This window comes from Mustela lutreola, chromosome 6 (assembly GCF_030435805.1).
Source record: "Mustela lutreola isolate mMusLut2 chromosome 6, mMusLut2.pri, whole genome shotgun sequence".
Taxonomy (NCBI): domain Eukaryota; kingdom Metazoa; phylum Chordata; class Mammalia; order Carnivora; family Mustelidae; genus Mustela; species Mustela lutreola.
Genome location: NC_081295.1, coordinates 20,304,563 through 20,329,352, shown reverse-complemented (window position 1 = coordinate 20,329,352; position 24,790 = coordinate 20,304,563). Strand labels below are relative to the sequence as shown.

The window sequence follows — 24,790 nt, the reverse complement described above, 5'->3', positions numbered from 1 at the left end:
ACATAATGGAATGACATTTTTTACTTCTTTTTTAAAAAATTTTTTACACTAATAGCATGTGTACTTGCTGAACAAATAAGCATCTCCTTGAGACATAACTTCTCATGACAGTTTAAACCTCTGAAATTGTTTCATCTCACTTCTCTGTCAAAGTCAAAAGACCACTCTTGACTTTGTAATGCCAGAGGGCAGACAGACATGTCCGGGGACAATACGCACTTTGGTAGCCTATATCCAGTGAAACTACAGTTCTCTTCTTGCCAGTTCGCTGGTGGTAAAATGAGGTCCTGGATTAAATAATCCATCGGCTCTAAAAGTCAGGGCTTTTCCTGGTCATGTCTGGCTTACCTGGACATTTTTCACAGCCCTTCCAGGAGCCACACCTCCCAAATAAATAGGACCCTTGATGTTCCAGGCAGCTCCTGTAGGAGGAAGACTCTCTTCTAGGACTCGAAGGCCATCAATGATCAGTCGGCCACTGCTCTTTTCCCGAATAAATATCACCTGGATGGAAAGAAGGACAATAGCACATGTCAAGTGCATCCCAAGCTTTGGCAGAAGGCTCTGTTGCCTCTTCTCCAGACTTGGCTATTGTGGGACTGTGGGAGATCTGCAGAAGTTCTTTAAAAAGCTGACCCTTTCTCTGGAGGTCAAGAGTTTGTTTTTTCCTTTAAAGTTTGATTTAAAGTTACAGGCTTAATTTCTGAATTCAGCTTATATGTATTTAGCAGGGTTCTCAATGAAACTCTTCAGCCCACTTGGTTTGTTCTCCTAAATTTATGGTGCTTAATACATCTTACATTTCTTACTCTTTCCATTATGTAACACTGATTTGTTTCAATATTTAAATAGTCTCCCTGTGGTATCCTAGCATCCTAATAGATTTTCTTTTCACTGTGTATCTTCCATGGCTTAGCCTATAAAAGACACTCAGCATTTGCTGCTGAAATTTAGAAACTTACAGGCAGTGGGAAAACAAGTGAAAAATCATTAGAAATTAAACTTCAGGTTATGTTTGCTATTGGTCCTTTGGTGAAAATAATTACTCTAAAAATTACATGCAACCTGTATCTCTTTTTAAATAATATGCTTCAAGATTTTAAAAGGAATTAAAAAATTTCTCGAAATTGAACTCTGAGCATATGGCAACAGAATTTTAAAATGGGTGTTTCTAGAAAGACCAATAGTGGGCATTAATGTCACCATCTATTTGCTGGTAATAATATTCTCTGCCTTCAACTCACATCATGCCACAATCCATCATTGTATTTCTCTTGGCTTCTAATCTTCAGTTTCTTATGGCCAACATTAAACATGAAAACCAAGCGGCCATGGGCTAAGAATAGAGTCATGAAGTCATTCTCTTCTTGATCTGAGACATAGAAAATCATCCCATGGGAGGAACGAGTCTTCAGACGAATGGAGAACTGAGATCTGGTAAATGAAAAGAAAAAGCTTACTATCTGTAAAATGAGACTGAGGGGGATCTCTAGTTTCCAACAGCAACACAGTGTAAGGAAGAATGAGTAGCCATTCTATCGAATCCCAAGCAGCATTACTTCTAATTATGTCTTAGCATTATTCATGAATATTGGGAAAGCATGACTAACTCAAAAATGTAAATCTTTTCCTACTTATTTATACAGCAGGGCTACTTTCACATTTGGAAGCATTGTTTCATGTAAGGATCATAATGCGTCTTGCTCTGAAAATATGGTCGCATTTGGTTTGTTCATGTGGACAAAATACTAGTCCGTAATTAATGTGCATATAGAAGTTTGCCTAGAAACAATACGATTTGTGTGCTATCTAAAATACAAGATTGATTTGTCTTTCCTGAGAAAAATTAATCAGTAGATATCATGGGCCAAAGACAGCCACCAGGTGTAGGAATTAAACGAAACCTTCTAGACTCTTAGCTCTAGCCCGTATAGATAAGATACATTTATTAGGCTAATTTCTAGTTTGATTTAACTCTAAATTCTTCCCAATGAATACAAAATACTGATACTGCCTAATATTTGCCTAATAAGGCAAATAGCAAATAAGAAGGCATTAGACTCATTGAATGCACTGCCTCTATGGACATTTGAAAGAGATATAAGACCTATGTAAAAATAGCTGGGTGCTGACACTATAAAAAGAGATCTTCAAAAGTGCTAAGTAACCTGGAAATTTGCAGAATACTGGGAAGAGGGGCTGGGCTTTACAGATAACTTGAGGGCTAGCCGAGATACAAGTGGTTTTTGTGTCTTTGGCGTCTTTCCTTTATTAACCTTCCAGTGGTTCAGAGGCACCCCCATTTTCAATCTGAAAGCAATTTGTATAGGGGAAGGAAGGTAATATCAAGGTTAGATGATGAGTCATTGAAAATGTGCCACATGTTCCTTTCTTTGATTGCCTTTCTTTTTTGATAAAAATGCTACAAACTCCTAGGAGAATCCTGATTTATGCATCTTACTTTTGGGAAGAAAGTCTCAGAGAATGTTCATTTATTGGAAAGTAAGAATTGTGTACTACTTAGCATTTATTTTGATTACAAAATAATAGGACTAAGTGCCACAGAAAGGAAAGATCATAGGAAAAAGACAGCATGTGGCAAATAAGTATGAAGTCCAGCCATGGCATAAAGTTTCTGGAAGGATAGTGTGTTACTTTACTTTTCACCAAAATCTCCTTTTAAGTGTTCAAACTCTTGGCGGCTGTTGGCTGTCCCTCCATACTGATAGGCATGCTCTATTGCTCTAGGACTGTTGGAAAGGTGACAGTAAGAATCCCTTGGAACATTCCCCTCTGGGAACTTCAGGCCGGCAGGATCCCCTGAAGGTGCATCTTTACTTTTCTCCCCCTGTAAGAATAGGAAATAAATCATATTAAGGGATGAAACTGATGTGCTAGTAGCAAAAGTTCATTTGTGATTTCTTTATCATTAATAAAAATAAAAAAAGTAATGATGAAAGTATATATTATTTGTGCATTTTCCATTCATGAAATATTAGGCCCCTCTCTTTCCTTGAGGAGATGACATTAGGTGCTGTAGCATTAAGAACAACAAATGACAACACAGTATGTTAAATCCAACATTCTAGTCTGTGATAATAAAGCAGAGCTAACCCAAAGCCTCAGAGATAACTGCTCTATCATTTAAATTAAATGCACATCTTAGCCAATGGTGAAAAATGGAAATATTGACAATAAAATAACCCTGGGGAATCTGTCAATAAAACCCTCATGTCATAGACAACAACATTTCTTTAACACACATATTGTTATTTATACAGGCTGTTACCAACATACTTAGTAACACCTTCAAAATATTTAAGAGTATTTTTGGTGATAAGTAGTAAACGTTCATGTGACAGGATATAGAACAATGACCTTGTGCTCCTAAATTGCGCTGCTGATTTTAAAATTTAGAGTTGTGAGACGATAGGCTAATATTTCATGGTTATCTAGTCTAAATTTGGGGGGAAAAATTAAAGTTATTGCAAATAAACCTGATCATCCTGTCATTTATTCATGTATCCAAGCAATGTTTATTGAATACCTACGAGGTAGAAATGACGTAGAAGGACATGGGTATTTGTGCGTGCCCTCCGCAGGCACCGTGTGGTGGGGAAGAGAAAGGTGAGTGAGAAACAGTTTCTTTTTTAAAAGCAACTGAAAACTGGTTTGGAAAAACAGGTAGTTCAATAGCAAACCGGAAGACAGGCTGTTGCCAGATAGAAAGGACCTTCGATGACTTGCTGGAGGATGGGGTTTTGTTTTCCAGGAGGGCGCAGGTGAGAGATTAGTCAGGAGTTGGGGACTGTCCCCAACCCTGGTGGCTCCTCCTCTTTCTCAGTCAGTGCATGCACTTTGCTATGGGAAGAGGGCATGTGTGAATCAACGGCAGGGGTCAGCAAAGGGGGGGGCTCCCAGACTACAAGGTCTCCATGACCAGCCCTGCCTTTCTCTGCTTCCATGTGGGAATCCATAGAGGACTAGTCTCTTATCTGCTGCGGAAAGGAATAGACGCTGGGATATTTATATGTGGCAACCAAACACTCTAAATTCTCTGTGGATATATGCTCTGAATCATAATAATGATAATAAAAGGTTATAATTTAATTACTTCCAACCATATAACACAGAGACTCTGTTTACTATCCTAGAATAGCTGTATATGTGGATTTTGAACCCCACTAGACTTTGATTTTATCAGTGTAATTTTTTTCTCTGAGGGTCTTTTTTTTTTTTTTTAAGATTTTATTTACTTATTTGAGAGACAGAGATCATGAAAGACACGGCAGGAGAAGGGGTGAGGAGTAGAGGGAGAGAGAGAGAGAGAAGCAGACTCCCCACTGAGCAGGGAGCCCAACATCGAACTTGATTGCACAACCGTGGGATCATGACCGGAGCCGAAGGCAGGTGCTTAACTGACTGAGCCACCCAGGTGCTCTAGGAGGGTCTGTTTTAATGCGGTAAGATTCTTTTGTGTCACATAACAGTCAAACTAGTTCAGTTACTTAAGCAAAAGAGAGCAGTGCCTTATAAGGATATGGGAGTATCTTACACAATCCAAGGGGAGATAATACAGTATCAGGGGAAAGATAGTACACTACCAGGGTCAAGAATCAGGAATGGCAAAGCTAGGAAGATTCAGGGAATTCCTTTTCCAAATGTTTCTGGTATCTTGGCTTTGTTTTTCTCAGCCTACGTTCATTTTTCTTTCTCTTCAGGGCAGCTGCCTTTTAAATTTCTACAAAGCAGCTTTCTTTCTATGTGCATGATTAACATAGAGCTCTTAGGCTTACATGTTTTCCATTCAACGACTAGCATAGGGTAGTGTCTCTTTCTAAGTTTATAAGGAAGGGGATCTGATAGCCCAGCTTAGTTCAGATGACCTACCCTAATCCAAACATCTGTATCCAGGTAGATAAAGTCACGTACCTAAAATACTGGGCTTGCCCTGTGTGTAGGGAATCAATTCTCAGAAAAGGGAATGGTTGGCTGGATACCTTAGAATGATGCCTCTTAAAATACATAAAATTTTCATTATCCCATGAAATACCACATGAGAAACTATGTCCCCAATTAAATTTAAAAGCAAAAATTATAAGAAATTTTCATGCTGGAACACAGGTGGTAAGATAGGTATTCTTACGTACTCATGGAGGAATAGAAATCAGTGTTCCTTTTTTGGAAAGTAATTTTCCCTGACCCAGTAAGTCCACCTCTAAGAATATTTTGTAAAGATATATTCAGCAATGTAATCAAAGACTAATACATAGTGATCTTCACCCGTAAAGGGAGAAAATTAGAAAGCACTGAAAGTCTATTAATGGTTAAATAAAATATACACATAAGGTACAATATTAGGACGTTACTGTGAAAATAATTTATTATAGCCCAAATTGCTATGAATCGGCCTTGATAAAAATTTAAAACAGCAGCCACATGTTTTTCTGGATAGCTACTTAAGAAGCTATTGATACAAGGGTAAATATGAGAGAAGATTAGCAAACATTTGACATTCTGATTACCAAGAACTAGAAGGGAAATCTATAGTCATCCTGTATCTGTTATTATGAAGTTGAGTTTCTAAGGCTTTTTACAAGAAAGGCTAAGAGGTTTCCTATAATACTGAAAAGTGTATGTTAATAGTTCCAAGGTCTGTTGATTGCAAACTTGAGAGTATGAATATTTGTTAGGAAACTGCACTTGATAGACAGCTTCAAATAGAAAACTGTATTCGTTTAAAGTGGTAAAGTGCGTGCCATAGGCTGATCTTCCTCATCAGCCCATGATATTAACCTGCTGTGTCTGATCCACTGACCCGCGCTCAACTCCCAGCTGAAAAATTCCAGGATAAACCTTTTAGCATCAATATGAGAAGAGGATGGTAAGATCTCATCAGAATTTCATAGTCTCCTTTGAAAAATCCTTTAAATTATCCTCTAGTGAAAGCCTTCATAAAAGTCATATGAAATTCTCTTTCTCCTATGTGAAATTCAGGAGAGGATCCTGAAAAATTACTAATTTTGAGTTGTACAAAAATAAAATTAACCTTTTAACATTGACAAATCGTGTGTGAACAAAGGAGGAATTGCAAGGGGGTTCTCAAATGTGATCCCCGTAAGCTGAAATACATAGGGAAGCGATCAAGATATAATGGCCGGTGAAAAACTATCAGAAGGCAGAAGCTGGTGGGGATGCTTTCCTCTTGCTGATGGTTCAGAAGCCAGCCGTGGAGGGAAATCAGTTCTTTAAAAGATGCTCAGGCACATTCGCATTCAAGGAAATGCAAATCAAAATCACAGTGAGATGCCCTATCTGTCCATTAGATGGGCAAAATTATAAAAATTTGATCATATCTAGTTCAGCAGTTGGGAGGAACAATAGGTTTTTTCAAATGCTGTTCGTAGGAGTATAAATATTATCTCAATGTTGACAATACATATTCCCCTAAGCCAAGCAATTCTACTTTAAGGAATTGATCCTCCAGAAACATTCACAAGCCTCTATAAAGAGATCTAACAGCTCATATTCATTGAATGTTTTGCTCTATGCCAGGCATTGTGCTAAGGCATTTCATGCATCAACTCACTTAATCTTTCTAACAACCCTGTGATGCAGATAGCTAAGTATGTATTGAACACCTATTATGTGCATTGTTCTAGGTTCTTAGGACACATCATTGAGCAGATTTAAAAAAGGAGCTCGAATTCTAGCAGAAGAAACAGAGAGTAAATACCAAACACAGTAAAAACAGGCTATAATAAAACGGGAAAGGTGCTATGGAAAAAAGAACAACTAGGAAAGGCAAAGGAGTACTGGTAGTACTGGGGAAAGTCAGGAGACAGCTATGGTATTAATTAGCGGGTTAAGGGAGGCCTTACTGAATGCTTGAAGGCTGAGCCGGAAGGAAGAGCCATTCATGCAGATGTTTGCAGGGAGAGTGGTCCAGGCAGAAAGAAAGACCTTAGGGCAGGAATGCACATGGCTCATGCTAGTGTGGGCAGAAGAGTGAGTGAGGGAAAGGAGCCTGGATAACAGAGAGCATCTTATGACATTGTAGGAACCGGAGTTTTTATTTTGAGTGTAGTGGGCGTCGGGGGCACTTTGAGCAGGGGAGTAACACGATGTGACATGTGTATAAGCATATGGTTGTTGCGTGGAGGATAGAGTGTCAGAGAAGCTGGTGGAAGCCCGGAGCCCTGGCAGGAGCCCCTGGTAGGGCTCAGGTGAGAGATAACGGTGGCTTGGACCAGGGTGGTAGGGGCGGCACCCGAGGGACTTGTTAAGGTTGGACCAGGAAGTGGGTGGGGAGACCAGCCTGAAAGAGTGGGAAGGAATTGGAAGCCTCATCTGTAATGAAAGCCGCTGATGTACACGCTGGATGTAAATGAATGAGGAAATAAACTGTCCTCAGGGGATGCAGTTTAAGAACTCAAGATTTTGTTAATGGAGTGTTTCTAGTTGATATCACGGATCAGCCGTGCCTCTGAGTGGTTGATGTGAAGGTCAGGGGAGGAGGGGAGAACAGGAGATCAGAAACTTTAAGAATTTCCATGGCTGTGACAGAAGCCCGAGATCGTGACTCAAAAGCAAATGGTACTGAGAATGACAGTACTAAATAATATACATTATACATATGAATGGTTAAGTATGGGGCAGTTTTAATCATTATAATGAAAAATTCCGTATGGAATAAATCTGATTCAAAGTGTTTCTCTTGGAACAAAGACTGATACACCAAAGCTGGGAAACAACAGTATCAAGTACTAGAAGAATCCCAACTTTCATATGTACATACAGTTGCAAACTGGAGTGAATTTTATACAGCATCAGTGTCTAGAACTGTGTGTGTGGAATGCGAGAACGTTTGAGAATCTGACACAGCATTCTCTTTTTACCTTTTTATTCTGGCTTGTTTTAGGCTTTGAGGAATTCTTCCCTTTTTTGTAGAGAAAGTGCAGTGGCGGAGACTCAATAGGGCACTCAGAAAGAGAAGTGTGGACCTTTTCCACGTATCGCTGGAAGTCTTCGACCTCCACGTCTTGATCCAACCTGTGTAGCAGAGCGGGGGAAACCCTTAAAATGTGGTTCAGACTTACAATATGAAAACTACAGAAGTGAAAGAATTTGGTATTTAAAATGTGTGTGTGTGTGTGTGTGTGTGTGTGAGATGGGTCTGCGTCAACCACTGTCTTAATAAGAACCCTTTACACAACCATTTAACAGTTTATGGATAACTTTGCCTGGCACCGGCACATTCTGACAGATGGACATCTTTTCCGTCACCACGTTCTGGATGTTGGGTACCACCTCTGTGTTACTCCGTGTGTATTAATTTTCTCCCTTGCTTGCTCTTGTACTCAGGGAGCACTTTCAGTCTTTGTCAAGGACCTTGATTAATGGCTTTGTTTAAAGTGATGCATTAAGAAGACTTTCTTAAACCTCTAACAAGAATTTGGGTATGTTACTCTGTGCTATACCATTAATAATAAGCACAGATATAATTACATCTAATATTTATAGCTTGCTGTATGCCAGGTGCTTTCTGCACTTTATCACATTTAATTGTTCTAACAAGGAGGCAGACATTATTATTATCTGCATTTTGGCATAAAAGAAGTGAAGGCTGACTTAGCCAAGGGCATGCAGGAATTTAAAGGGAAGAAACCTACACACAAACCTAAGTATGTCAGTTGCTTGAGCCCATGCAAGCTTTTAATTACTCTTCTCTGTTGCTATAAACTATAGAGAGAACTATAAATTTTATATATAACTATAAATTTTATAGTTCTCAGTTTAAATATGTAAACATTTTCATTATTGACCTGATTTTTTTTATGAATCATGCAGAATTATGAATAATAAAAATATCCTACCTGGTAAAGTAGGCGTTACTGATACAGCCAGTGAAATTAGCGTACTGGGGACTGAAGGGTGAGCCTCCGAAGTAAAACTTCTTTTCACCTGCTTGTGTCTGTTCCACTTTCCCTTTGGTAGGGTTCTTACTCCCAAGTCTGCTCTTATCTACTATCAGTTCATATCTGCAAAGGAAAAAGTTTCTTTACGCACCACACTGGTACCCTTTTACCTGGAGTTTCATTCTAGGTTGCAGGTTTTCTCATGGAATTAACATAGAACATTCTGGCTAGTGAAAAGATAACAACTTGCCAGACTCTTCATGAGGTCTGGGATAAAATAGTTGAATATTTTTACATGCAGAAAAGACTCTCCAAACCCCTAAAAACAAGAAGCTCAGGTGATTAGTTACCAACATTTTGGGGGGGGCAGTGGAAAAAGCAGAACGTAACTCATGGTGATTATTTCATCACACTTGGGGAGACTGTTTTCATTGTAAGGCACATTGACTGGTTTTGAGTATAATTGGAAATGGAGCCTATAGAGGCCAGTTAATGTCTTTTTTTTTGTAATGGGAGGGCTTCACAGAAGTGGGCATAGAAGAGCAGCCGTCTACAACGGAAATGTATTTCTTACTCCAGAAAGCCTTCTTCTTAAGAAAAAGAAATTCAGTATTACATATTTGAAAAATAAAGCTAGAGCTTTCAATATGCAGTCATAAATATAGAGTTCTCAATTGCTTAATTAAAAATCTAAATGAAACCAATGTTTGCGGATCTCCTTCTACATGCAAGACAGTGCCCTCCATTCAGTAAGCGCTATGTGTAGGCACTTCCCTCAAGAAGGGTGGTAGCCTGTGGCTTGACTGGAAAAAGCCCTTTATCTTCCTGTTAAGTAATTATATAGTGATTTATTTGGCATCTCTTGGAAATTAATAGCAACTTCTTTTTAAAAGAATGTAAGTTGTTTGCCCTACCATATTTTTTTTTTTTTAAAGCACCAGAAAAGCAATAGAATGGTCTATTATTCATAGTGGTCCTTGGGCAGAATCATGCCCTACAAATAAAGGCATCTTGGGGAAGAACATGAAGTCAGGACCCGTACCTTGCAGGTGAGACGGAGGTAATGATGAAGTGGGACAGCCCATCGTGGTACTGCTTCTCGGCCGACTGCACCTTGATTCCCTTGACATCCATAACCACGGTGCCATTAGCCAACGAAATGGAGAACACATCTGACTGAAATTCAAGCACAGGGTTTTAAGTAGGGAGGCCTGGGATCCAAAAGATGGACAAGTGTTCAACATTCACTTAGTGATATTGCTTAAGGGAACGCCTGATGTCCGGAAGGTTGCTTGTGAAATAATTTCTATGAAAACAACAGTGACAGCATATTGCTTATATTGGTGTCACCGGCAAAATTAGACACATTTCAACTGACAAAGGAGCCTCCTCTCTCCTGCACTGAAGATTTCTAGTGCTTTTTTCCCACTGAGAGTTGTCTCAAGGTTAGCGCCTTCCCTAACTGGGGCATCACTATTCTGTCTTCGGGCTCCCGGCTGGGAAAGGCAATACTTCTGTCTCCTTGGAGATGTAGCTAGATGACCAGGCAAGGGTTTGGCTTTGACTAGTCAAACTTGCCAGTTTGGCTTTTTAAGTGTCTTTTGAAGTGTTTTACTTTTCATCTATAGAGGTGGAAGACAAATAGAAAAAGGGCTGAAGTTAACAGTTCTTTTTACTAATTATTGTACTATTGATTGTTTACAATATTGGCAAATGGATAATCTTGCTTCTCTTCCCTTAGAGGGGCACTGACCTCTATGGGGGGGGGGAACAACCCTCAACATAACTACTTTTTAAAAATTTTTTTTGACAAAAACTGTTATTTAACTAACCATGGTAATCTGAGGCAGATTTGGTGGTAGAGATTCTACAGGGTGCTTTGGGTAAATTCTCACATTGCTACTGATTTAAATTAAATTCAGTATAAATGTGACAGATACAAGCTAATAAATATGAAAAGTAAGAGCGGTTTTTACATATTATATCATGACCTGCTCTATCAGTGTATGTGTTGATGATGACCTTTTCAGAGATAAATCAGTTGGGTCTTAGGGTCACCAAACCTCTGGGTATCTTATTTTATTTTTGGAATAATATATCTTTAGAAGGTGAGTTCAAGTGTTCTGTAGCCAGTCCAAGAGCAGAAAAGTATGTTCTTTTTATTATTTTACAAAAAAATCACATATGTATTTGTATATATACACAGAGGTTCTTAACATTTTTTGTGCTATGCACTCCTTTGGCACTTTGGTGATACACACGGGCCCCTTCAAAAGTAACATTTTAAAATGCATCAAACAAATATCTAGAATAAAAAGGAAACCAATTATATTGAGATACAGTTTCAAAATATTAAAAAAATAAATCTGTGATATAGTAATATATGTACTTCTTTATTAAAACGTTAAATTATAAAATCTCTCAGCAGACCTAATAACTACTGAAGTTTAAAAGTAGCAATGAGCAAAAATGATATTTTGAGTTATCTGTGGCAACTATTATGTGAGATGAAAAATAACTGTGATTTCTATTAACAATAAAGTAACAGGTTCTGCAAATATTACTGTGGTTTGTTGCTGATATTTGTAGCTGAAGAAAATGCTAAATATTAGTTTGAGAAAATAAAATTTTTAAAAAACCTTATTTTTTTCTGACTTGGGTCCACAGACACATTGAATTTTCTCCATGAACTCCTGAGAGGTGGGTCTATGCATCTCCTGATATGCGATAGACTTAATTACAAAGTGTCTGAAACGAGGCATTCTGTGTGTGTTCATGTGAGTCCAAATTAATCTGAATTGAAAATCACTTTTAACGAGCTCAAACAGTATTTTCAATAGACAAAACAATTATCACAAAAAAATTTCCCATAGGGAAAAAGAAATACTTACTCCTGAAGCATAATAGAATAGTAACCCATTTGGCTGTAACGTTCGAAAATTAAAACCTCCTTCAAAGCCATCGAAGAAAGATATTTTCTGAACTGAAGCAATAAAACTCTGCCCATTGAAATATGCTCTGCGAGATATCTGTGTGGCAAAAAAATAAAATAAATAAATAAAATAAAGTGAATATAGTACAGTGTTTATGATAATTATCAAATGCTGAAAATGTCAATTTCTCACACGCCAGAGCCCTTGCCTACTGGTTTCTGTATTAATAGTTTATGTTTTAACTTCCGGTTTATACAGGCATTCAGGCATGTTTACTGTTCTGTGTATCCCTGGCCGATGGGATTTTAGCTTCTCCAGTTACTCCACCTGAGTGAGTAAAGATGCCCGCACAGCCTCTCTGGGCTTTAGAAACCCCCTCCCACCAATGAAAAGTGAAGTAAACAGACAAGTCCCAGAGGAACCCCCACACGACTTTTTAGCTTAATGTTTCTCCTTTTTGCTGGTGGCAGAAAGAAGCCCAAGGTATCCTTAGGCTCACAGAGAAACTCAAAAAACCTTTTCCAGCTTTTGAGAATGATACATTATATGTCTATTTGTGTGTGTGTGTGTGTGTGTGTGTGTGTTTATTTATTTAAAAGATTTTGACTGTCTGGTACTTACAAGAGTGTCTTCAGGGCATCCATAACCAACTCCCAGGGTTTCCGTTTGCTCTAATAAATTGAAATCTTTCTTTTGGAACTGGAAACCCTTCATGCATCCTCTGAAGTTGACATCTAGGGGAAGGTGTGCTCTGAGGGTCCTGAAAAAAAAAAAATTAAGTCTTCACTGATAACATGATGATGATGACAATGGTGATGTTACCCTGCATATGTGGGATATGAAATTTGATTTTATTTATAGTCATTTTTAGTAGCTTTGTAACTATTCATATTTTCATGCTTTCTCTCATAAGCATAGAGTAATGTCTAATCTTTGCCTGTAGAACAGCTTTATTCTGCATCAAGCCAATTTGTTTATTTCTTTATAGTTCTGAAGATCCTTTAGATTACATTAGCTCATTTTATGTTTATAAATTCTGTGATATAAAAGGAAAGGCTAGGGGCATCTGGGTGGCTCAGTGGTTAAGTGTCTTCCTTTGGCTGGGGTCAAGATCCTGGAGTACTGGGACTGAACCAGTCTTGCACAGAGTTCCCTGCTCAGCGAGGAGCCTGCTTCTCCCTCTCCCACTCCCTCTGCTTGTTTTCTCTCTCATGTCATGTCTCTCTCTGTCTAATAAAATCTTCTTCTTCTTCTTCTTCTTTTTTTTTTTTTTTAAGATTTTGATTTATTTGACAGAGATCACAAGTACGCAGAGGCAGGCAGAGACAGAGGAGGAAGCAGGCTCCCTGCTGAGCAGAGAGCCCGATGTGGGGCTCGATCCCAGGACCCTGGGATCATGACCTGAGCTGAAGGCAGAGGCTGTAACCCACTGAGCCACCCAGGCGCCCCATTTTTTTTTTTTTTAAAGGAAAGGCTATTATTTCCCTTTTACAGATGATTAATAGGTTGAGCCACACAGAACTGATGTATTTTAGGTCAAAAACAGTCAATTGTTGGCAACTTCAAAATGAAACTAAGAAACATCAAAATCTTTTTGTTTTTGTTTTTGTTTTTTTAATGTCACAAGTGGTAAGTTAAGATTTAAACCCAGGTCTTCAGTTTTCCATTAATCCATTCCCAAGTGGATTGTATTCAAGTCATGAACTCATCTTCTTGGCTATTTTTGCAACACACTTATGATCAACTAAGGCTAGAGAAATCTCCTAGTGGAATGTTGAGCTTTTGGAGTAATAAGAACGTAAGAAATCATTTATCTTTGAGATCAGGGATGATAATTTGATTGATACTGTTATCTTAGTACCTATCATTATGCCTAGGATATAGGAGGTGCCCAGGAGCATATTATCAAATATTGAATGACTATGAAGTTAGTTTTGATCAAATTATAATGTCTTCAGTGTATTTTATTTTATTTATTTATTTTTAATTTTTAATTTTTAATTTTTTATAAACATATATTTTTATCCCCAGGGGTACAGGTCTGTGAATCACCAGGTTTACACACTTCACAGCACTCACCAAAGCACATACCCTCCCCAATGTCCATAACCCTACCCCCCTTCTCCCAACCCCCCTCCCCCCAGCAACCCTGTTTGTTTTGTGAGATTAAGAGTCACTTATGGTTTGTCTCTCTCCCAATCCCATCTTGTTTCATTGATTCTTCTCCTACCCACTTAAGCCCCCATGTTGCATCACCACTTCCTCATATCAGGGAGATCATATGATAGTTGTCTTTCTCTGCTTGACTTATTTCGCTAAGCATGATACGCTCTAGTTCCATCCATGTTGTCGCAAATGGCAAGATTTCATTTCTTTTGATGGCTATATAATATTCCATTGTGTATATATACCACATCTTCTTTATCCATTCATCTGTTGATGGACATCTAGGTTCTTTCCATAGTTTGGCTATTGTGGACATTGCTGCTATAAACATTCGGGTGCACATGCCCCTTTGGATCACTACGTTTGTATCTTTAGGGTAAATACCCAGTAGTGCAATTGCTGGGTCATAGGGCAGTTCTATTTTCAACTCTTCAGTGTATTTTAAATGAGCACTGGCCAAACTAAGGAGTAACAGTCCCACTATATTCTGTTCCATCAAGATCATACCTAGAGGACCATGCTAACTAAAGGTTTGGGAGTAGATAATGACAACCATAATGGTTGAAAGTCCCATGTGGAGTTGTTGAAGAAGCTAAGAGGGTATCTAATTTGGAAAAAAATTTGAAGTTGGGGGTCTCATCCCAGACCAGTTAGAATTTCTGGAGAGTGGTTATGGGCAATGGTGTTTATAAAATTCCTCCAGGTTATTCTGGTGAGAACCAGGGTTGAGGATGACCAGATTGGACTATGCTCATTGCCTCTCAATTTCAAGGGTGTCTGAAGCTATGGTTTGATTGTAATAAGAGATAGTTAATTTTTAAATGCTTGAGAATAAAATTATAATGATACATAATTCACATCACCTTGGATAAGCTTAAAATTATTTTATACCTTCAGATGCTATTTGAGAGTTGAAAGAAGTTCAAAGTAAGTCTGAAATAAAAGTAAAGGGACACAATGCTTCATGTTCATACAATACACAGGCTCCATCTTTGCTCTTACAGGTAAGAAATATTGCATGAGACTGTGTTCAGATATTAATACAATAATTAAAGAAACCTGTAGATCTCATCTAGAAGATGCTAATTTAAGGAGGTCATGAGGGTGCTTGAGTGTGTGTTCATGTGTCTGTGCGGGTACCTAGAAGCAGCAAGTCGAAGTGCCTTCAAACCTTTACTAGACCTCTCTTGGTTGTTGAATACTCAGCCCAGGACATCATCAGGAACAACAGCTACTTAACAAAAAGAGCTTACCTGGATTGTAAAATTTCTGGGGGAGCCCCTCCAATGTATATGTCTGTAAAAGGTATTTTCATCTTTTCATTGTCCATACTCTTGACATGTCGTCTGTCAACCACCAAAATCATTTTCTTATCGTTGTGGTAAATGATTGAAATCTGGGAGACATAATATATAGCCAAATAATGATCATTGTTTAATAATAAACTTTTTAAAGATGATTATATATTTTAATTATTCTGGTTATAACAGCTGGGTCCCCATGTTCCTGTATTTGGTTGTTCACAAAATGCGGAACAGATTTTCCTTTCTTACAGACGAGGACACTCACACTTAACCAGAAGGTCATATTTTCTGGAGAAGAATTTACACATGGACAAGGAGATAGACCAAAAAATATTTTTGTCATGGCATCAATTGTTTTCTTTTGCCCCTTTGAGGAGATTCAGGATAGAAGACTATAAACAGGGACCTTGTGGACCCAGACTGCATGTTACCAGGTTTCATTGTTTTAGTGACACAGTGAAAAGCTTTAATGATTCTGCCAAAATTCTAGTTAGTGATATAGTTAAAATATTCTCCTATTGTATACCATCCTCATGGAGGTCATGGACTTTGAACTGAAAAGAGAAATAGAGCGTCCTACTCTCTGTGTTTTGGTTCAACTTAAAAGATAAACCTTTTATACATTTTACTCAATTGTAGATTCAAAGTAGTTGTTACTGAAGATAGATGAAATATATTATTAGTGAACTACACAACTGTTTCAAAGTTAAAAAGCATTCCCTGGGGGCTCGCTTTATAAGGAAATCTGTGTTAGTATTTTCTAAGTTCTGGATAAATGCTTTACAGGGAGATTCTCTATTTGCTTACCTACTCTTTTTACATTTAGTAGTGCTCAAAGGATATTTTAAAAAATGGCTCTGTATCCACACTAGCATTTTCAACAGATGTATAAAAGTATTCTATGGAGTGCCATTGTAATCAAGCAATTAAAATGAATCTTTCAGTGACTCTTTTATTAGAAAACATCAATATGACAAAACATTCATTTTTTTAAAGCAAATGTCATTCTGGAGTTGAGTCAATGGGGTCCTGCTGTTGGTTTTTAGAAGTGAAGGTGCTCAGTTTAATTATTTTCCCACCTACGTCATTTGACCATCTGATTCAATCTATAGTTCTAAGTACAAGTGAAACAAAACAAAACACACCACACAAATCGCAATGATTTATACCTCATGGTATTTAGCATCGTTAATCTGAGCTTTCTTCAATGTGTCCTCAAGATGCACAGGGCCATTGCTAAACCCAAAGTCATAGAACACATGTAGGTAACCATTGCGCATTTCCAAGCTGAAAAACATACTCTGTGGACAGAAAGAAGAAGTTATAAGATGTAAACATCTGCTATTAGGAAAGTGTAGATTTATCTGAATTTGAGAGCTTACACTGTAGTTTTTATTATTGCAACTGAAGACTAAAGAAGTCTCATGAAATTCTTAAAATTGCAACTCCATATCAGCAGTTAGGTCTCAGGTTAATATATCAAAATGTTAATATTTATACTCAATTTAAAGCAGCCATCTTCTGTTTCTTATTTACTTGATGAATTAATAGAATTTTAAGTTTACCTTGTTGGCCTTTTAAAAATCTTGAGAACATTTGAAAATTGTAATGGGCTTACAGGCATGAGTGCATTTCACTTTATGAGGAAAATTGGCAATACTGAAAAATAATTCCAAGGTTTGATGAGAAGAATCTGAAAAAATTATTAGCAAGCACGGAGATAAGGAAAAGGACATTTCTGTAATTATTTGGAAACACTGGATTTATGTAAATAAACATGAAATGATTATGCACTTGGGCCATATGGTGTTTGAGAACCAAAGTAATTCTGTAGCACTCAAGTAATTTACTGGTCCGACTTGCTTGTTTTGGAATAGTTTGCAATAGAAGAACTGAATGGATTTGAAAAACGAGGCATTATCGTAGTTCCTATAGATCAGAAAGCGATCTCTCAAGCAGAGTCTGTATACTCCAGAGATATGGAAAATAATCCATTAGGGGAAAGAAAGAAAATATTTCAACTTGATTTTTTTTTAAGATTTTATTTATTTATTTGACAGACAGAGATCACAAGTAGGCAGAGAGGCAGGCAGAGAGAGAAGGAAGCAGGGGCTCGATCCCAGAACCCTGGGATCATGACCTGAGCCCAAGGCAGAGGCTTTAACCCACTGAACCACCCAGGTGCCCCTATATTGTATTTTCTAACTCCATCCATGTCACTGCCAATGGCAAGATTTCATTCTTTTTTAAGGTTGAATAATATTCCATTGTATATATAAACCACATCTTCTATCAATGGATACATGGGCTGCTTCCATAATTTGGCTACTGTAGAAAATGCTGCTATAAACATAGGGATGCGTGTATCCCTTTGAATTAGTGTTTTTTGTGTAATTAGATATTTTTTGTGTAAATATCCAGTAGTGATCATAGGGTAGTTTTATTTTTCATTTTTAAAGGAAACTCTACACTGTTTTCCACAGTGGCTGCACTAGTTTGCATTCCCACCAACATAGCAAGAGGGTCCCTTTTTTTCCCACTTCTTTGCCGACACCTGTTTTTTGTTTTCAACTTTAGCCATTTTAGCAAGTGTGAGGTGATGCCTCACTGCAGTTTTTCTTTCTTCTCATTGTAGTTTTGATCTACATTTACCTGATGATGAATGAGATTGAGTATCTTGTCATGTGTCTGTTGGTCATCTGGATGTCTTCTTGGGAGAAATGTTGTTTCATGTCTTCTGTCCATTTTTTATTTGGATTATTTGGTTTTTTGGGTGTTGAGTTGTACCAGTTCTTTATGTATTTGGATACTAACCCTTTATCAGATATTTCATTTGCAACTATTTTCTCCCATTCTGTGGGCTGCTTTTTAGTTTTGTTGCTTGCTTCCATCATTGTGTGGAAGCTTTTTATTTTGGTGTAGTTCTAATAGTTTATTTTTGTTTTTGTCCCTTGTCTTAGGAGACACATCTAGAAAAATGTTGCTGTGGCCAATGTCAAAGATATTACTGCCGGTGCTCTCTTCTAGCATTTTTATGGTTTCAGATATCATATTTAGGTCTTTAAAACCATTTTGAGTTTATTTTTGTGTTTGGTGTAAGAATGTGGTCCAGTTTCATTCTTTTGCCTGTAGCTGTCCAGTTTTCCCACCACCATTTGTTGAAGAGACTGTTTTTTCCTTATTGTATATTCATTTCCCCTTTGTTGAAGATTAATTGACCATATAGTTGTGAATTTATTTCTGGATTTTCTATTCTGTTCCATTGATCTATGTGTCTATTTTTGTGCCAGCACCATACATTTTTGATTACTACAGCTTTGTAATACTATTTGTGCTGGAATTAGGAGACCTCAAAAGTTTTGTTCTACTTTTTCAAGATTGCTTTGGCTATTTGGATCTTTTCTGGTTCCGTACAAATTTTAGGATTGTTTTTTCTAGTTTTGTGAAAAATGCTTTTGGCATATTTTGGGATAACAATTGCATTAAATTTGTAGACTCCTTTGAGTAGTATAGACATTTTAATAATATTTGTTCTTTTAATCCATGAGCATGGAATATCTTCCTATTTCTTTTTGTCTTCAATTTCTTTCATCAGTGTTTTATAATTTTCAGAGTATAGATCTTTTGCCTCTGGTTAAATTTATTTCTAGATATTTTTTATTTTTGGTGCAATTGTAAATGAGATTTTTTCCTTATTTTTCTTTCTGCTGCTTCACTATTGGTTATAGAAGTGCAACAGATTTCTAAAGAGAAAGTAACTTTTTTGAAGAAAGTTATACTCCGGAGAGATGGTTTTTAAAAAATATATTTGTAAAATTTTCTAATGTTAAATAAATTTGTTGATGAAAACAATGTGTACTACCTGTAAAAACTCTCATATCTGCATTATTAAAAATAATTTTAGAAAAAAATTTCTAACGAGTTTAAAACTCTGTCAAATAAAGATTTCAATGGTCTTGAGTTCTTTTGTTAAAATTTACAAAATGATGCAATATATGATTAGCTAGCAAGAACTGACATCATAAAAGATGGAAATGTACCAGCCAAATTCAAAGACCACTTTTGCCAATTAGTGGAGGAGACTGAAAAATGGTATCAAAATTTAGTAAGCATAGCCAATGATACAGATCTGACACTTTTACTTTTGAGGTACTTTGTTTAGTTTTGACAGCCAATAAAACTTAGTATTGAAAGCAACTGGGCTTAGGATAAGACTTTTGAGTCACTGTATCTCAAAAAGTTAATGAGATGCATATTTTATGCATATGCATATTTAATTACATTGTTCTTAACTAACACCGCTATTAATATTTGTACCATTAACAAATAGGAAACAATTTTATTTCATTTCATCTTTATTTTAAAGTTGTAATTATTTTCATTCAATATTTTATCTTTATATAAATTATCTTTTATACCTAGTTTTGAATATTATCTCTATAATAAAATATGGATTATTACTATTAATAATCATTAATAAAGTACTTTATAATTATATTATAAAGTATACATTATGTGTGTTTATATATATGCTTTTACATATATTATTAAGAAATGCATATATTTATGGTAAGCATGCATTTTTTTTTAACTGATAAAGGCATATGATGTAAAAAAGTCAGTGTTGCATTTCTGCAGACACACTACCCAACTAGATCTTGGTGCTGATTTTCTGCAAAATTCTTTAGCTTATTAAAGGGGTTATATTTAATATACATCCAAAAATGCATTTCAAAGTTGCAGAAATTACTTATTGCTGGCGCAACTTCCCTAAAGAAAAACATATCCAATTTTTCTTTCTAAATAAAATTTCGATTTGGTGGCACGACACACTCAACCTGGGAAGGTTCCTAGGAATATGCACAGTGGAAAGTAAAGGGAATAACAGAGAGGAGAAAGGACTTTTATATTTACTCACTCCATTGACCATCAGGAGCACGAGGCCATTGTCAGCTGGTGTTCGAACTTCTATGTCAAAGCGAGTCACCTGACCGAATTTCCCTCTCCTTGTGATATCCCTTACCACAGCATAACTAGAGCCATCGAAGAAATAGCTGGCAGCTCGGCTCTGAGTGAAGGCCAGTTTGTCTCTGGAATAAAAACGCAAGGATATATGAGCATGACAGTTTGTATTATGCTTTCCACGTGAGGAACTTACAACCCATTGTCATGACATCTTCCATGGAACTCACAGCATTAAATATGTGGAACTTAAGAAACAGAACAGCTGAACATGGTGGGGGGGTGTGAGGCAGAAAGAGAGTCAAACCACAAAGTAGACTCTTTGTTTTTATAAAGATTTTATCTATTTTATTTGACAGACAGAGACTACAAGCAGGCAGACAGGCAGGCAGAGAGAGGGGAGGGGAAGAAGCAGACTCCCTCCTGAGCAGAGAGTCCGATGTGGGGCTCGATCCCAGAATGCCGGGACCATGACCCGAGCCGAAGGCAGAGGCCTTAACCCACTGAGCCACCCAGGCGCCCCCACAAAACAGACTCTTAACTAGAGAGAGCAAACCGAGAGGTGCTGGAGGGGACCTGCGGGGAGAGAAGGGCTGGATGGATGACCTGCGTGAAGGACGGCATTGTGATGAGCACTGGGTGTTGTATGTAAGTGACGAAGCGCTAAATTCTACACCTGAAACTAATTCCAGGCAGCCCACGAAGCCTGGGGAATAACTAATTGGAATTTAAATAAAAACTTGAAAAAAAAGTAAGTTCTGATGTCTACATGGGAGACAGAGAAGTATTTATAGGTAGGTTAAATGAATGGTTTATTTTTTATTTAAAATTTTTTTTTTTTAGTTTCAGATTTAGAATTGAGTGATTCATCACTTACGTACAACACTCGGTGCTCATCACAGCAAGTGCCCTCCTAATGTCCATCCCCCATCTAGACCATCCCTCCATCCACCTCCCATCCAGCAACTTTCAGTTTGTTTTCCATAGGTAAGAGTCCGTTTTCTGGTTGGCTTCCCTCTGCCCACCCCCCTTGCACATGTTCATCTGTTTTATTTCTTAAATTCCACACGTGAGTGAAACGTATGGTATTTGTCTTCCTTTGACTAATTTTGCTTAGCATTATACTCTCCAGCTCCGTTCATGTCATTGCAAATGGCAAGACTTCACTGTATTCCTGTGTGTGTGTGTGTGTGTGTGTGTGTGTGTGTGTGTGTGATCTTCCATATTCTGATGAGTGATTTTGAATGGATTTCTTTTCTACCCTTTGTGCTAAGACAACAGAAGTTTCTGGTGAAACCCAAATCTCTGGAATCCTAAATTAAAGCAGCAAACAAGGGCACTTGGGTGGTTCAGTCGTTAGGTGTCTGCCTTCGGCTCAGGTCATGGTCCCAGGGCGCTGGGATCGAGCCCCACATTGGGCTCCCTGCTCACCGGGAAGCCTGCTTCTCCTTCTCTCACTCCCCCTCTTGTGTTCCCTCTCTCACTTTGTCTCTCCCTGTCAAATAAATAAATAAAATCTTTTTTTTTTTTAAAAAGCTGCAAACAAGATGTTTAACACTTCATACTTGTATATGCTCGTCTGTGGCAGAAAACTGAAATGATTTTTGCAGACATGACTTTTATGCAGTTCCAAGACTGGGTTCCCCAAAGAAAAAAAAGAGAACCTGAATATTGATCCATGGTTGTCTCATCTGCTGCTTTCACGTGGCTATCAAAGTCTTTAGTACTCTTAACACTTTCTTACCTGGCACAGGGTACTGACTTGGAGGGATCCATGTTATAGATGTGCTTGAAGTTGTACAAGCTGATCACATCATTATTCAAAGTGGCCAATTCCAGGCAGCCCACGAAGCCAGGCAAGTTTAAGCTTGCAGGGAGCTATGTAACAGACAAAGTCAATTACCCCATGATTGTGCTTCACCCAGGTGATACAGAACAGACAATGAAATAGACAACAGGTCAAGGGGAACTGCCCATATAGATAAATATCTTTCTAGACCTATGTCTCCTCTGGGCCGGATAATTTAGATAAACAATGATTTTTCAGCTGTGCCTATCTAGCAGAGAGGATTGGATTTGTTGAATACACATACTATATATCATTCACACACCAAATATCGAATTCAGGAGCAAAACTAATTCTTTCAGCAGCTCTTTGAGGAAGATATTCCTGTTTTCATATCAACAGAAGGAAAGTAATTCTCGGAGAGGTTCAATAATATGTCTATAACTAGTAAGTAATAGCCTTGGGATTGAAATCCTACCTCAACTCCCTATCTCCTTATCTGGGCCTTTCATTTATTTGCCTTTCACCAGGTCTCATACTCCCCCCTTAGATTCACCCCTTTCTTCATCCCGAGTATTTTATTTCATGTCTATATTAGTTGAAATAACTGAGTTTTTGAAATTGTCATTGTGAACCTAGCAAACCCATAAGGTCCACGCACTCCTGCAGTAGTGGGTGGGGGTAATATCGATTATGTATGCATGTATTGGAATGAAATGAATTGATATACAAGTGGTAGCTAGAGCCCGAAAGCATCTGACACCATGAAACTATGGGTGGCAAAGACCGGATTTATATGCCAGATTTATAGATCAGAATTTTAACACCATGGAGCTAACTTCTTTCTTGAAATACCAAGATTTCGATACACCCCCAAATCATTGTAGGACTTATGGATTTTTAAAAAACAGTCAGTGTAGATTTTCAGTAAGTCCAAATCTGGCTGGATAGCTTACCTTGAAGTTTGAAGGCACGCCACCAACATAAAACACAGTGTCCTCAGGGTCCAGATCCAGCAAGGCGTCATCTCCCGTAAATTCTCCCTTTTTAATAAACTTTTCCTCTGCAGTGCTACTCAGACTTGGGACCGTCAAAAACACCTTTCCGTGTTTTCCTACCCTGTTAAGAATTTTCAATCCTAATTAGCCAGATAATTTGTAGAAAATATGTTTTTTTTAAAGGTCATCATGTGAAAGCTTTGTGATGTCAACAATCAGCAGAAAGGAAAAAAAAAAGATATTCCATCTTGGAATGAAGGCATGGATTGGGCAGATAAAAAGATCTAATAATCTGTTTGCTATTTAGAAATGATGAGTACTTTTTTCTAATCTTTTTTTTCCTGACTTAGGTATTTGGGAAGCAACATAGGCATACTGGGGGAAAAAAGGAGCAACAATAAAGGGAAGAAAATGCTATTTAAACATCCACAGGAAAACAGTGTGTGTGTGTGTGTGTGTGTGCACGCGAGCACACACACGCATGCATTCCCACAGATTTTTTTATGAAATGTGCATGGAAGCCCTGTATTGTGAATTCACTTTACCTTTCAATCTTGACAATGCTGAAGTAAGCAGGCCAGGAGCTGACGGGCTTGGAGTTCAGGGGAATCTCTACATCCTTAGCTCCCAGATTATAAATGTACACCAGGTTATCATTTTTGATTGCAAGACCCATGTATTCTTTTTTGGCCTGAAATGTCAAGAAGCCACTTAAAGAAAATCCATATGAATGAACATCATATTTTGTTTTCCTTTCTTTAAGGGACAATCATCAATCCAAGTGCTTGGCTGTCTACAAGGCACATCTTGCCTGAATTATTACAAAGTTCCTGTTGGATTGGGCAATGCCTTTTTCTTTCCAGCCTCCCTGTGGCTACATTGGTGTGCTGCTTCCCTGTGTTTGTTCAAGTGCATCCTGGACAGGGAGGCAGGCAACGGCAGGCTTGTGGACATCTGACGGCTTCCAGGAGTGGCCTGATCCCGTCTGGTTAACCCATGGACATAACGCAGCCCGCCAAGACAGACTGCTGTGCCTGTCCAAACAGGGTGAGCAACAACTGTTAGTAGGCCTCTGGGTTCCGGAAGTCCTTGAAATGCTGCATTCAATGAGCCGTGTGAGACTGATCACGAAGCAGCCCCAGAAATATCCCACGTAGAGAAGGAATCACTTATCTTTATGACCACTCGAGTCTCGGGATTAAAGTGGTCTGTACCAGAACGGGAATGTTGTTTGGGTAACCAGAATGGGAATGTTGTTTGTTTGCATAGGTGGTTTTGTTTTAAAGGAAGAAGAAAGCCCCTGTCTTTCCTTTGACTATTATTCTCTCTTTTCAAATGTCGTGTTTTCCTGGGTGTTATATGCAACTGATGAATTATTGAACTCTACACCTGAAACTAATGATGTACTCTCTGTTGGCTAATCGAATTTAAATTTAAAAAAAGGAAAAAAATTAAATAAAAATAAATTTACTAGGAAAAAAAAAAAAAACCCATGTCACAAGCTTACGGTTTTGCTTCCGAGGTACAGGATGAACCGGTCCGTAGCTCCAGCCAGCTCTGGCTGCTTCACGGGGGGAGGTTTCATGTACAGGCTCAGGGATGTGAAGGTCTTTAAGTCATCCATACTGGTTTTGGGGTGCACCTCGACTGCTGACTGGCCATCAAACATCATGGAGACTTGGATCTGGAGTGAGAGAATGTTTCTGTTAAAAGCACCCTGCAT

The 24,790-nt window shown here is 38.0% G+C and overlaps 1 protein-coding gene across 2 annotated transcripts in view; it reads right to left on the bottom strand.

The window, feature by feature from the left end:
* Positions 1 to 24,790, bottom strand: part of LAMA4 (laminin subunit alpha 4) — a 146,998-nt gene that overhangs the window by 9,497 nt on the left and 112,711 nt on the right. For both annotated transcript variants that reach the window (XM_059176811.1, XM_059176812.1), the window contains exons 19-33: positions 24,575 to 24,751; positions 23,613 to 23,758; positions 23,026 to 23,188; positions 22,028 to 22,161; positions 20,240 to 20,411; positions 16,491 to 16,622; positions 15,271 to 15,413; positions 12,473 to 12,611; positions 11,810 to 11,947; positions 9,961 to 10,094; positions 8,877 to 9,041; positions 7,899 to 8,052; positions 2,661 to 2,848; positions 1,245 to 1,434; positions 349 to 504 (exon numbers count right to left, since the gene is read on the bottom strand). In XM_059176811.1, the coding sequence (XP_059032794.1) occupies positions 349 to 504; positions 1,245 to 1,434; positions 2,661 to 2,848; positions 7,899 to 8,052; positions 8,877 to 9,041; positions 9,961 to 10,094; positions 11,810 to 11,947; positions 12,473 to 12,611; positions 15,271 to 15,413; positions 16,491 to 16,622; positions 20,240 to 20,411; positions 22,028 to 22,161; positions 23,026 to 23,188; positions 23,613 to 23,758; positions 24,575 to 24,751 (2,331 nt within the window). The remainder of the gene's footprint in view (positions 1 to 348; positions 505 to 1,244; positions 1,435 to 2,660; positions 2,849 to 7,898; positions 8,053 to 8,876; positions 9,042 to 9,960; positions 10,095 to 11,809; positions 11,948 to 12,472; positions 12,612 to 15,270; positions 15,414 to 16,490; positions 16,623 to 20,239; positions 20,412 to 22,027; positions 22,162 to 23,025; positions 23,189 to 23,612; positions 23,759 to 24,574; positions 24,752 to 24,790) is intronic.